Genomic DNA, 13269 nt, shown 5'->3' on the forward strand with positions numbered 1-13269 from the left:
AAAAAAAAAAAAAGAAAAGATTGTGTTTCTTAATTGTTCTGCAGTGCAGAGGAGCCCAGCAGATATAAGACAGACATTCTCCTGTTGCTTGCCCATCTGATTGATGAAAAAAATTCTAATTTGTTTTAATCTACATTCTTTGATTATAAAGGTGAACATCATTTCATAGTTATTGACCCATTTGTATTTTTTGAGTTGCTTATTCAAAAGCATTGCTCATAGGTGGGGAGTGGTAGCTTATGCCTATAATCCTGGCACTCTGGGAGGCCATGGCGGCTGGATCATAAGCCCAGGAGACCAACCTGAGCAAGAGTTAGACCTTGTCTCTAAAAATAGCCTGGAGTTGCGGTGGATGCCTATAGTCCCAGTGACTTGGGGGCAGAGGCAAAAGGATCACTTGAGCCAAAGAGTTTGATGTGGTTGTGAGCTATGACACCACAGCGTTCTACCCAGGTGACAGAGTAAGACTGTTTCAAAAAAAAAAAGCATTGCTCATTTGTCTGTTTTATTTCTTTTTGATGTACAAGAGTTCTTTGTGTATTATGAATATTGACTTTCTTATGTTTTTTTTTTTAAATGTTTCTCTCAGTTTGTAACTTTTTAAATAAACTTAAAACTTTCTCTCTCTCTTTTTCTCTTATATACATACACATATGTGATCTTCTAACCTCAGCCTCCTGAATAGCTGGGACTACAGGCATGTGCCACTACACCTGTAATCTTCTTATTGAAGTATAACATTTCTACAGAAGGGCAGTGCCTGTGGCTCAGTGAGTACGGCGCCGGCCCCATATACTGAGGGTGGCGGGTTCGAACTCGGACTCAGCCAAACTGCAACAAAAAATAGCCAGGTGTTATGGTGGGTGCCTATAGTCCTAGCTACTTGGGAGGCTGAGGCAAGAGAAGCACCTAAGCCCAAGAGCTGAAGGTTGCTGTGAGCTGTGATGCCATGGCACTCTTCCAATGGCGACAAAGTAAGACTCTATCTCTTAAAAAAAAGAAAGAAAGAAATAATACAAAACCAATATAGTATAACAACTGTTTATATTGTATTCGGTATTATAGCAATCTAGAGATGATTTGAAGTATATGGGAAAGTATGTGTGGGTTATATGCATATACTAAGCCATTTTATATCAGGGACTCCACCGTCCTTAGATTTTGGGTATCCTTAGAGATCCTGGAACTCACCCCCAGCTGATACTGAAAAACAACTGTATATTGCTTAAGTTTCAAAGTTGCTTTGTGGTCGGCACCCAGGTCATGGGACAGAGCTTTCTAACTCTTTAAAAGCTCCCTGTGTTCTTAGTTGCCCCTGTCCTGACATTTCACACCATGGATTAGTTTTGGTTTAATTCTGTCTGTATTCTCTTTAGCCAAATCAACTTCTGAAATTCACCAGTCTTTTATTTTATGCTGTGCTTAAAATGGCCTTTTTTTTTCTTTTTTGAGACAGAGCCTCAAGCTGTTGAGAGTACCGTGGCATCACAGCTCACAGCAGCCTCAAACTCCTGGGCTTAAGCGATTCTCTTGCCTCAGCCTCCCAAGTAGCTGGGACTACAGGCATCCGCCACAACACCTGTTTATTTTTTGGTTGTCGTTGTCATTGTTGTTTGGCAGGCCCAGGCTGGATTCAAACCCAGCAGCCTCTGGTGTATGTGGCTGACACCTTAGCCACTTGAGCTAAGGTGCCGAGCCAAGATGGCCTTTTTCAATAAAAACGTCTGCTGGGAGTTTCTTCCAGTATTGGTACATTTTTAAAAGTATCTTTTTCAGGGTGGCACCTGTGGCTCAGTGGGTAGGCTGCCGGCCCCGAGGGTGGTGGGTTCAAACCCACCCCGGCCAAATTGCAACAAAAAAATAGCTGGGCGTTGTATCAAGCGCCTGTAGTCCCAGCTACTTGGGAAGCTGAGGCAAGAGAATTGTCTAAGCCCAAGAGCTGGAGGTTGCTGTGAGTTATGGTGCCACTACTGAGGGCGATAGAGTTGAGACTCTGTCTCTACCAAAAAAAAAATAAATAAATATAAATAAAAACTTTAATCTATGTGGAATTTTTTTTTTTTTTTGAGACAGAGTCTTCCTCTGTCACCCTAGATAGAATGCCCTGGTATCATAGCTCACAGCAACCTCAAACTCTTGAGCTTGAACAACACTCTTTTTCCCTCAGCCTTCCAAGTAGCTGGGACTACAGGCGTCATAACTCCTAGCTAGTTTTTCAATTTTTAGTAGAGACGGTGTTTTGCTCTTACTTAGGCTGGTCTCAAACTCCTGAGCTCCAACAATCCATGCACCTCAGACTCCCAGAGTGCTGGAATTACAAGTGTGAGCCACCGCACCTGACCTATGTGGAATCTGTTTAGGGCTGAGGTGTGCAGGAGACTGGGCATCATGCTTTCAGGGTCTGGATGTGAGTTTGTGGACAATGAGAATTTTAAAGATCTGCCCTCTTCAAAGTCAGGGTCCACGTTCTGCTGCACCTCTGTGGCCCTGAGCCATATCTTGTGCTGTCATGTGGCAGATGTGGCTTAAAACAAGTGGAAGAATGGTGGGGACAGATAGACTCCAAGCTGGATCTCTGCAGGAATCCTGGCCTAGTGCTCCCAGAGGAGCTGCTGAGGAGAGAGTTTGGTGGTGGCAGTGGAGATGGAGAGCAGTGGTGTAGGCATGACATGTTTGCAATAGGGGAGGCAGAAGCAAGGAATTTAGCTTTGGGCATATAGGCAGTCCCTGAGGTACAAACGTCTGTCCTTACACTCGGGAGGAGGCTGTTATAGGTAATAGGTAGATGTACCCTATTCTAACTTAACATACAATTTCAACCTAAGAACAAGCCTGCAGAACTTATTTCATTTGTAACCTGGGGGACTCCCTGGATCAAATTGGAGATGGCTGTGAGATAAGAATGCACATGCAGGGTGGTGCCTGTGGCTCAGTGAGTAGGGCGCCAGCCCCATATACCGAGGGTGGTGGGTTCAAACCCAGCCCCGGCAAAACTGCAACAAAAAAAAAATAGCTGAGTGTTGTGGCAGGTGCCAGCTACTTGGGAGGCTAAGGCAAGAGAATCACCTAAGTCCAGGAGTTGGAGGTTGCTGTGAGCTGTGACATCACAGCACTCTACCAAGGGTGATAAAGTCAGACTCTGTCTCTAAATAAGTAAATAAAAAGAATACACATGCAGGGCGGTGCCTGTGGCTCAGTGAGTAGGGCGCCAGCCCCATATACCAAGGGTGGTGAGTTCAAACCCGACCCTGGCCAAACTGCAACAAAAAAAATAGCCGAGTATTGTGGCAGGTGCCAGCTACTTGGGAGGCTAAGGCAAGAGAATCACCTAAGCCCAGGAGTTGGAGGTTGCTGTGAGCTGTGACGTCACAGTACTCTACCAAGGGCGATAAAGTGAGACTCTGTCTCTAAATAAATAAAAAGAATGCACATGTAGGGTGGCACCTGTGGCTCAGTGGGTAGGGCGCCAGCCCCATATACTGAGGATGGTGGGTTCAAACCCGGCCCTGGCCTAACTGCAACAAAAAATAGCCGGGCGTTGTGGTGGGCGCCTATAGTCCCAGCTACTCAGGAGGTTAAGGCAAGAGAATCACTTAAGCCCAGGAGTTGGAGGTTGCTATGAGCTGTGATGCCACAGTACTCTACCGAGGGCGATAAAATGAGACTGTGTCTCTAAAAATAAATAAATAAATAAATAAAAAGTGCACGTGCAGATGCCAAGATGCCAGAATGTGCCAGACTACTCTAGGGAGGCCAGGCTGGGACAAGGGCTTACACCACCACGGGAGAAGACTTTGGGCCTGAGCTCTGAGCCAGGGTCCCTCCAGAGTCTGGGGGCTGGTGAGATGAGGCTGTGAGGAGGCAGAGCAGTGGGCTGAGGCAAGGCAGGGTCATGATGAAGCAGGGAAGGGCCACCTGAGATGGGACCTTGAGAGCAGGGTTGAGAAGGCTGAACAGGACCAGGTGATAAGGCACATTGGGGACCTCAGTGAAACAGCTTGGGATATGGTCAGATTGGAGGTGCTCAGGAGGCCGTGCTGGTGTCAGGCTGTGGTGGGTCAAGCACCCTGGGAGGGAGGATGTTCCCCAGGATGGAGTGGTGACACAAGACCATGCCACCTGAGGGCACAGCCTTGGCAGAACACTGGCCCAAGTTTCCTGGGGCAAGGGCCCGGTGGAGTAGTGGTGATTTCTCTCATTTACCCAGCCATACCCGTTAGGGGCCAGTGGTGATATGCTCCTTGCCAGTGAGGGCCCAGTGATTCAGAGGAGATAGGTGATATTCCTAGACTGGGAATCATCACTGGGCTGTCAGACTCTAGCAGGATGAGATAATGTGGGCAATGGTGCCCTGTTGCCCACATCAAAGGGAGCTGGCAGCAGCGGAGACAGGGCCAGGCACCTTGAGAAGTGACTTAAGGAAGCTGGAGTGGGTGATACTGGTGGGGGCCATGTGCCTAGATCTGCCATGGCTGGGAGCCAGGGGTGATGCCCATGGACCCACAGTGGGCAGGGAAATGCAGGGCCTAGTGAGGGGCTTGGGCCAGGTTGTTAGTAGTTGTGGTGGCCTGGAGCAATGGCAGACCAGGCAGAAGGGGAATTGGGAGCCCCTCTCAGATGACAGAGGGGAGGTATCCGCTCAGAAAACTGTAGGAGCCCTGTAAGATTTGGGCCCGGGCAGCACCTGTGGCTCAGTGAGTAGGGTGCGGGCCCCACATACTGGGGGTGGTCGGTTCAAACCTGGCCCCAGCCAAACTGCAACAGAAAATAGCTGGGCTTTGTGGTGGGCACCTGTAGTTCCAGCTACTTGGGAGGCTGAGGCTAAGAGAATCACCTAAACCCAAGAATTGGAGGTTGCTGTAAGCTGGGATGCCATGGTACTCTACCAAGGGCAATAAAATGAGACTGTCTCTTGAAAAGAAAAGAAAAGAAAATGCATCTTTCTTTTCCTCCTTTTTTTTTTTTTTTTGAGGTAGAGTTTCAAGCTGTCGCCCTTGGTAGGGTGCTGTGCCATCACAGCTGACAGCAACCTCAGCCTCTTGTGCTTAAGCAAGTCTCTTGCCTCAATTAGCTGGGACTACAGGCACCCGCCACAACGCCTGGCTATTTTTTGGTTGCAGTTGTCATTGTTGTTTTAGCAGGCCTGGGCCGGGTTCTATCAAACCTGCCAGCCGCAGTGTATGTAGCGGGCGCCCTACCCGCTGAGCTACGAGTGCTGCCTTTTCTTATTAAATGAATGACTACATGGGAAGCTAATAGAACAGGCACAGGATAAGCCTTAAGAGACAACTGAGGTTCACTTTTTTTTAAGAGACAGGGTCTTACTCTGTCACTCAGTCTAGAATGCAAACTCTGGTCTCTAGTGATCCTCCTGCTTAAGCCTGCTGAGTAACTGGGACTGCAGGTACACACAACCCCATGTGGCTAATTTTTAGAATTTTTTTTTTTTTTTGGAGACAGAGCCTCAAGCTGTCCCCTGGGTAGAGTGCCATGGCTTCACTGCTCACGGCAACCTCCAACACCTGGGCTCAAGCGAGTCTCCTGCCTCAGCCTCCCAAGTAGCTGGGACTACAGGCGCCCGCCACAACGCCCGGCTATTTTTTGGTTGCAGCCATTATTGTTGTTTGGCGGGCCCAGGGGCTGGGGATTCGAACCCGCCACCTTAGGTGTATGTGGCTGTCGCCTTAGCTGCTTGAGCCACAGGCGCCGAGCCAGAATTTTTTTTGTAGAGACAGGATCTTGCTATGTTGCCAAGGCTGGTCTTGAGCTCTGGTGGGCTCAAGCCATCCTCCCACCTTGCCTCCCAAAATGTTGAGATTATAGACATGAGCCACTGCACTGGCCAAACTTTGTTTTATTAACACCAGAACTCATAGTTATTAACAGAATACAAATAGCCCCAAAGAACATCCTGTCTCAGCTTCCTGCAGTTCCCATAACAAAGTCCCACAAACTGTGTGGCCTGGAATACAGAACTGGTGTGTTCTCTCATAGTTCTGGAGGCCAGATGTCCACAGTCCAGGTGTTGGCAGGACCACACTCACTCAGATGCCCTCTAGGGCAGACTCTCCTGATATTCCCCAGAGTCTCAACTTATTATAGCATCTACTTTAAGTCTGAAATTTAGTGAGGGAGCTGCTCAGAAGTGAGTTCTTTCTGACCAGACCCCAAAAGTTTCAAATCTCATCATCTAAATCAGCTATGGTGAGGCTCTGGGCAGGGTCAGACTGGCGCAAAATTCTCCATCTTTGTAACTAGAAAACTAAAAAGCATGGCATATACTTCCAAATTACAATGTTGGGCATGAACTAGATCAGGGTCCTCAAACTACAACCCACCTAGGACATTTATCCAGCCTGCCAGGTGTTTTTGCCACCGCTGCCTGTCCTGCTTAGCAGCTTACTCATCCCGGGGCCCGCAGTCCAGCCCTCCAACAGTCTGAGGGACAGTGAACTGGCCCCCTGTTTAAAAAGTTTGAGGACCCCGGGACTAGATATTCCCATTCCAAAAGGGAAAAATGGGAAAGAATAAAGGGATCACCAGACCCAAGCATGTTTGAAATCCAGCAGGGCATATTCCATGGGGTTTCCAGGCCTGGGTGCTCTTCTGTGGCTCAGTGTCCTGTTCTCTGCATCTGCACTTTGCTGGCCTCACCTCTGTGCCCAGCACAGCTCCTCCCACTGGGCCTAAGCTCTGCTCCTGAAGTCACTCTTCCCTTCTTACTGGAAGGGTAATGTGTGCCCACCACACACCTGGCTATTTTGTTGTTGTTGCAGTTGTTGGTTTTAGCTGGCCCAGGCCGGGTTTGAACCCGCCAGCCTCAGTGTATGTGGCCGGTGTCCTACCCACTGAGCTATGGGCGCCGCCCGTGCTGATTGCTTTTTGCTTAACAGTCCCTTCCTCAGTTTCCCTCTTTCTTCCTGCACTTCACCATAAGCAGCAAGAAGCAGCTGAGCCACACCTCCCACACTTCGCTTAGAAATCTCTTCAGCTGGAGATCCAAGTCCATAGCTCATAAGTTCTACTTTGTAACCAACAGAGAGCACAGTTCAGCCAAGTCTTTGCGGCTGTTGCCGCTGACAAGGCTCACCTTCAGTCACTTTCCGATGAAATGTGTGTGTTCTTCATTTCCTCCCAAGGCCTCCCAGCAGCCTGTCTGACTAACCAACAGTATGGCCGGGCAATCTAGGCTTTTCTATCATGTGCCTCAAGATTCTCCATCTCTGTTCTACACCCAATTTGAAGGCCACTGCCACATTTTAAGTATTTGTCACAGTAGCACCCCACTCCTGGTTACAACATCTGCATTAATATTCTGTGGTCACTATAAAAAATTATCACAGTGAGGCCTAAAACACCCAAATTTATTCCCTCACAGTTCTGGAGGCCAGAAGTCCCAAACCCAGGTGTCAGCAGGCCTGTCCTTGCTCTGAAGGCCTTTGGGAAGAGCCTGCCTTTCCTCTCCCAGTTCTGCCATGCTGCATCACACTATTTTTTTTTTTTTTTTTTGAGACAGAGCCTCAAGCTGTCTCCCTGGGTAGAGCGCCGTGGCATCACAGCTCACAGCAACCTCCAACTCCTGGGCTCAAGCGAGTCTCCTGCCTCAGCCTCCCAAGTAGCCGGGACCACAGGCGCCCGCCACAACGCCCGGCTATTTTTTGGTTGCAGCCGTCATTGTTGTTTTTGGCAGGTCCGGGCTGGGGATTCGAACCCGCCACCTTAGGTGTACGTGGCTGGCGCATTAGCCGGCTGAGCCACAGGCGCCGAGCCTATTTTTTTTTTTATTTTTGTTTTTGTTTTTGTGGGGATATAACCTTTATTGAGCTTATCCATTGGGGTGGAAGTAATGTTAGTGCAGACCAGATATTTGTTACTATAGCTTCTGCATCACAATTAAAATACAAGCAGTTTTTTAAAAAGTCAACTTAATCAAAACCCACTACTTCAGAATCAATAGCTTCTTTGAAGCCACAGTAATATTTAAATATGGTTAAGACTTGAATGCTGAAAATTGGTTGATTGGAAAGCTAATTAAGCTCTCTCCAGCTCAAAGAGAATTACAAAAAAGGCAAAATTGTGCTTTTCACAGAGATACAGTCCACTGGAATCACCAACACTGTGAGAGGGTTGAGAGCTGTTTGAGTATTTGGAGTCCTGAGGTTATATGGAATCCAGGCATCCTTTAGACAGTCTTCTGCTGCCCTTTCCTTAGAGATTTGTGGATATGTGGAATGACAGCACCACTAGCAATTGTAGCCTTGATGCGACAGTCCAGTTCCTTATCTCCACTAATAGCAAATTGCAAATGAGGAGGCATAAGGACACTTTGCCCTGAAGTCTTTTGAAGCACTTCCTGACAGTTCAGGTGCCTCTGCAGGGAGTGCTCAGGGTGGCAGTGCTGTGCACAGCTGCATTCACACCCACAAATCCATGACTGGTCGTCCTGGATTTCAGGTGTCAATGAATAGGGCCCACCCGGAACTTCAAGCCAGCTCTCTGTGAGGGGGAACCACCTTTCTCTTGGCCTTTCTGGAGTCCTTCCAGCCTTACTGTCAGCCATGTCAAGTTGAGCTGAAGCTCAGGCAAGTAAAGCAGAGAAAGGGCTACTCAGACACACAGTGAGATCCCACCTCGTGGCACCAAGATTGGAACTGCCCATCTGCATCACTCTAATGCCTGCCTCTCCTCTTCTGTGTGTCTCCTCATCAGTCTCTTCCAGGGACACTTGCTCTTCGAGCCCACCCAGATAATCCAGGGTGATCTTATCTCGAGATCTTTAACTTAATCATATCTGCAAAGACCCTACTTCCAAATAAGGCTGAATTTATGAGTCCAAGAGACTTGGACATACTGTTTTGCAGGTCACCATTTAACCCCCATTCCAAGTCACCCTGCAACGGTTGGTTGATATATTATTTTTGTTGTGTGCTTGTTTTCTCATACGGCTTATTTGTAATTTCATAATTCAGTGTTATAAAGTATTTCAGACATATGTAATTTCTTTTTACTTAATGATATCATGGACATCTTTCTGTGACATTGATTAACAAAATACTATTTTGTATGGTAACCGTATGGTGTTTAAATCAATTCCGTCTCATGGAACATTAGGATTTTTTTTTATATTAGAAACTGTTGCAGTGAACAGCTTTGTAGTTGGATCTATAAAATAGTCTAAGACTATTGTTAAAATAGAATATCTGGGTCAAATAGTTTTCACAATTTAAGCTTTATTAATAGCAAGATACTGTTTTTCTCCTATCACATTGGCAAAAATCCCAAAATCTGGATTCCTGGGTTCTGCTGATGGAGCTGTGGGAACCAGGCCAGTGACAATGTCTGTCAGCTGTACAAACACAGGATGTGGATGAGCAGAAGACAGGGACACCATCCTGTGTGCCTCACACTGGAGGAGCAGGATGGATGCCATCCCTGTGCCGAGTGAGAGACCCTTGTGTTGTGAGGTCAACCGAGAAGCCAGAGCAAAGGGTGCACATGAGATGCAGGACCCACTAATAGTGGTTTCACATTGTGTGTGAAGGGAGGGTTCAGGTTGGGAGGGAGAGTTTTCACTCTGTACCTGATTCATGTGAATGTTTTCTACTCAAACAAAAATTTAAACATTTCTAAGAGGGTTGCTAGGTCTTGCAGTTGCTTCTCTGAAAGACAGGGCCAAGGCAGCGCCTGTGCAGTGATGCCCCCAGCTGCACAGCACCCAATGTTAGACTCAGCTCTGCCAGTTGTGTGAGAAGCTTTAGGTGGTTATTAAGGCCAGCAGCACAAGCTTCTCCTCGCTTGTCCTCATGGAGCTGGGGCTTTCCATGTTCCAGGTCTGACCAATCATTGTTGATCTTACTCTAGAGTATTTTATGTCTTGCATTGCTGAAGAGTTTTTCCTGTTGGACAATTACGTTCTCCAACTCACAAATAGTGCTACATACGTTGCTGAATATCCCTAGGAGTACTTGGAGGTACTCCGCTTGGCCATCTTTTGACTAGTGAAATTCAGCATGTTGTAGAGCCCTTGAGTCATAGAACCTGGTGGGGCGACCCAGAGAGCATGTGGTTAGAGAGGGCCCAGGGAAGGGTACTGCCCTGGGTGTAGGAAGTGGCTGCTGCTCTTTTGTGAACTGGGGCTTGTCCTGGGTTCTGGAGGCATGACCACAGACAGCTTTCCAGCTGTGACCCTGGAGAGGAGCTGGCTGAGGAGGTGACAGGGAGGTCTGAATCCTGCAGGGAGTGGGTGGTGGGGTTTTCAAGGCCAGGGCCAGTCCCTTATACATGCGTCCCTCAGGCATTCTGACCATAGCTCCAGGCGGCCCCCTCAGGCATTCTGACCATAGCTCCAGGCGGCCGAGGTAGGGGACTGTGAGGTGGGCCGTCCCTGTGCTCCAGTGTCTGGCCTGGTGACCTGGGGTCTCAGTGTCCCAGAAAAGCAGCCCAGGAAGAAGGGGCGGGGCAATGCCTGGCCAGGAGCATGCGCCCGTAGCAGCCCTGTGCTGCATTGATCAGTCGAAGTCCCGCCCCTTGCCGGCAAGCCCAGCCCTGTAGCTCCGGGCTCCTCCCCAGGCTGCGGCGCTGGCCCGGGCAGTGCAGTGCGGGGCTGGACTCCGCGTGGCGGCGGCAACGCCGCTCTCAGCCCTCCGGCGCAGACATGGATCCCTCCCGAGCCATCCAGCAGGAGATCAGCTCCCTCAAAGGTGCAGTCCAGGACTGGGCCCAACTTGGGGAGACGCAGACTGTATAGTCACCTCTGTCTGAGGGCCACTCCACGGGCTGGTAGCAGGGTCTGCTGCCCAGGGGACAACTCTGGGGCGCTGAACTGGTGCCACGGGAGACCCCAGGTTCATCCTGGCCGGGCTCCACCTGGTGCAGGTTCTCTGTGGGCCTGCTCCAGGCCGCTCGGCAGCGAGTGTCGGGCGCGGGGCCGGGGCCGGGCCGGTGGGAGCCCAGACTTCCAGGGTAGGGCCGGGGGTCACTGTGCGGAGGCGCCGGCGGTCTGGCCACTCAGCAAGTCCACACTGCGGTTCTTTGTCCTGGGGTAGGGGAAGCTGGGGGCTGCCCAAGAGTACTGACTAGTTTCCCTGGAAACCTGAAGGGGACCTGGGGTGGGAGAGGAGGAGGAGGTGGCCCAGCCCGCGCCCTGGCCCTCTCAGTGCTGAATCAGCTACTGCAGGATGGGGGTAGGGGTTGGGGAGGGAAGGGGCATCCTCCCAGCCTGTGGAGTTGGGGGATGTTTGGACCTGGCACGGGGTGGTGGTGGGGACACCCACAGGGGGCGTGTGCCGCAGGGGGTGTGTGTCAAGAGCTAGCGGGCTAAGCTAGGAACTTTCTGCTCCACTCCTCCCTGCCCCCCCTTGCCTGCAGGTGCCTTGGTGCTTGCTGTGGGCGGGGTCCCTCCAAGCCCCACCCCTTTTGGAGCCGGTAGCTCTTTTGGATGGGCAGGGGAGAGACAAGCTTGCGGGCTAGAGCCCCATGCAGGCCTTCTTAGGAGGAGGACTTAGGTCCAGTTCGTAGGTGCCTCCGTTGTAGCTTGGGACCATTATGGGACAGTGTCAAGGCCATGGGTTGGTTTCATCATGGGTATGGAGACTTGGGTGTTAGGTTAAGGAATCTTGTTGTGAAGATGGCCTGAACGTGGAGGGAGCATGGGGGAACGCGGGAGGTCAGTGTGTGTGGGTTGAGGGATAGGTCAAGAAAAAGTGAACTTCTGTGAGTACAGGGCTAGGCTGGGCTGCTGGCCTGGGAGCAGGCTTGGACCCTAGCTAGTATAGGTTCCCAAGCCACAGCCCTGGTAGTGTAGAGCGTCTGCAGGTGCTGCAGGGTAGAGGGAGTGTGGCTGCTACCTGGCCTGTCTTCTCCATCAGTCTCCCACTGTCCCTTGAGGTGGCACCGTGCCCTCCTAGAGCAATACTGGTGGGGCTGGCCCCCTTCCTGCCTGGGTCTAGCTGGGGGTGGGGGAGAGTGGTGCAGTGAGCTGGCTGACCAGCAGGCTTTGGGAGCAGTTGGCTGTGCCCTCAGGGCTGTGTGTGTGTGTGTGTGTGTGTGTTTGGAGGCTGCACCGTAGTGCCATGGCGACGGCCCCATAAACCCGCCCCCATTTGCTGCTCCTTGGCTGCCTGCCTGCCTGCTGGCCAGCGCCTCCCACCTCAAGATCCCCCACCTCCGCCCTATTTATAATCAGTTCCTGGGCTGCAGTGCCTGGAGGGAATGGGTGTGTCAGCTTGTAGGAAGCACGTTTGGGTGGGTGGTCAGTGGGTATTAGGTGGGGTGGGGCCCAGGGATCTCAGGTGGGACCCTCAGTGGGGGACGGGAGTGGTGATGGGTGTGGCTGGATCTTTTCCTCTTCCTCTCCTTCGGGCCCCTGGCTCTCCCCCCGCAGTGGTGTTCTCCCTCGTCTCTGCAGCTAGCCCCCCGCCTGGTACTGGGCACTTGGGTTACCCAGGGTGGAAGTCTGTGGGTGGCTGGACTGGGTGACTTAGATTTCCTGCAGCAGCCGGGAGTTCCCTGGCGGGCTGCAGAGGGGAGGCCCCATCAGAGCCGCACCTTGTGGGAAGCCCTGCTTAACATGCCCTGGGCTACCCTAATTGGGCCCGGAAGGGGAAGTGTTCAGTCCAGTGGCCACTGCCTCTAGGCCCAGCCTTTGGAAGTGGGGGTTCTGGCCCTTTGCCCATCTGATGGACAGCAGCAGGGGTTCCTGCAGCCTCCCTGTCCATGTGCTCTGACAGCTGCCTTTTGCTGCCCCCTCGGACTTCTCATCCTCAAGGCCTAGCTTCTTCACATGTCTTCCCTCAGGCCTGAGTGCCCCCTATTCAGCTCTGTGTAAAGCTATGATGCCCTGGAGTCCACATCTCTGGTGGGCTGCTTGGCCTGAGGACCTCCACTATCTGCCACCCATTTTTCTTCAAATTGTTGGTCTGTATCTACCACATATCCCCCCACCCCCCAAGTCTTAGGAACTTTGAGGGAAGTGTTTGGAAACTGATGTAATTTTTGATGCTGCAGTCGTGGGGCCTGGGAGGGGAAAGGGGCAGCTGTGAGGGTGGTTGCCTTGAGGTATCCCGCACTCTGTGAGGGGCCCTGTTGGCCATGGGTGGGAGGGGCCGCTCATGCTGCTGAGTCAGAGGGGGCTGGCCCAGCGTCCTGAGGGCGGGCGGGCAGGAGGCTCGCATAGGCGGTTGGGCAGGCAGCAGTGCCGGTTGGAATCGCAAGAGCCAGGGAGCCAGGCGCCGTGAGCCACACAGTCTGAGAACCAGCAGAACCCACGCC

General features: G+C 51.1%; 1 protein-coding gene across 3 annotated transcripts in view; it reads left to right on the forward strand.

Annotated features, from left to right (window-relative positions):
- PLEC (plectin) overlaps positions 1–13269 on the forward strand; it is a 56994-nt gene that overhangs the window by 9491 nt on the left and 34234 nt on the right. Inside the window, exon 1 of one of the 3 annotated variants that reach the window (XM_012813073.2) lies at positions 10596–10700. The exons of the other annotated variants lie outside the window; for them this stretch is intronic. Within the exon in view, the coding sequence (XP_012668527.1) occupies positions 10655–10700 (46 nt within the window). The 5' untranslated portion in view covers positions 10596–10654. Of the gene's footprint in view, positions 1–10595; positions 10701–13269 lie in introns of those variants that run through there. 3 annotated transcript variants of the gene reach the window in all.

This window comes from Otolemur garnettii, unplaced genomic scaffold (assembly GCF_000181295.1).
Source record: "Otolemur garnettii isolate 467f Iridium unplaced genomic scaffold, OtoGar3 scaffold00245, whole genome shotgun sequence".
In the NCBI taxonomy this organism is placed as follows: Eukaryota; Metazoa; Chordata; class Mammalia; order Primates; family Galagidae; genus Otolemur; species Otolemur garnettii.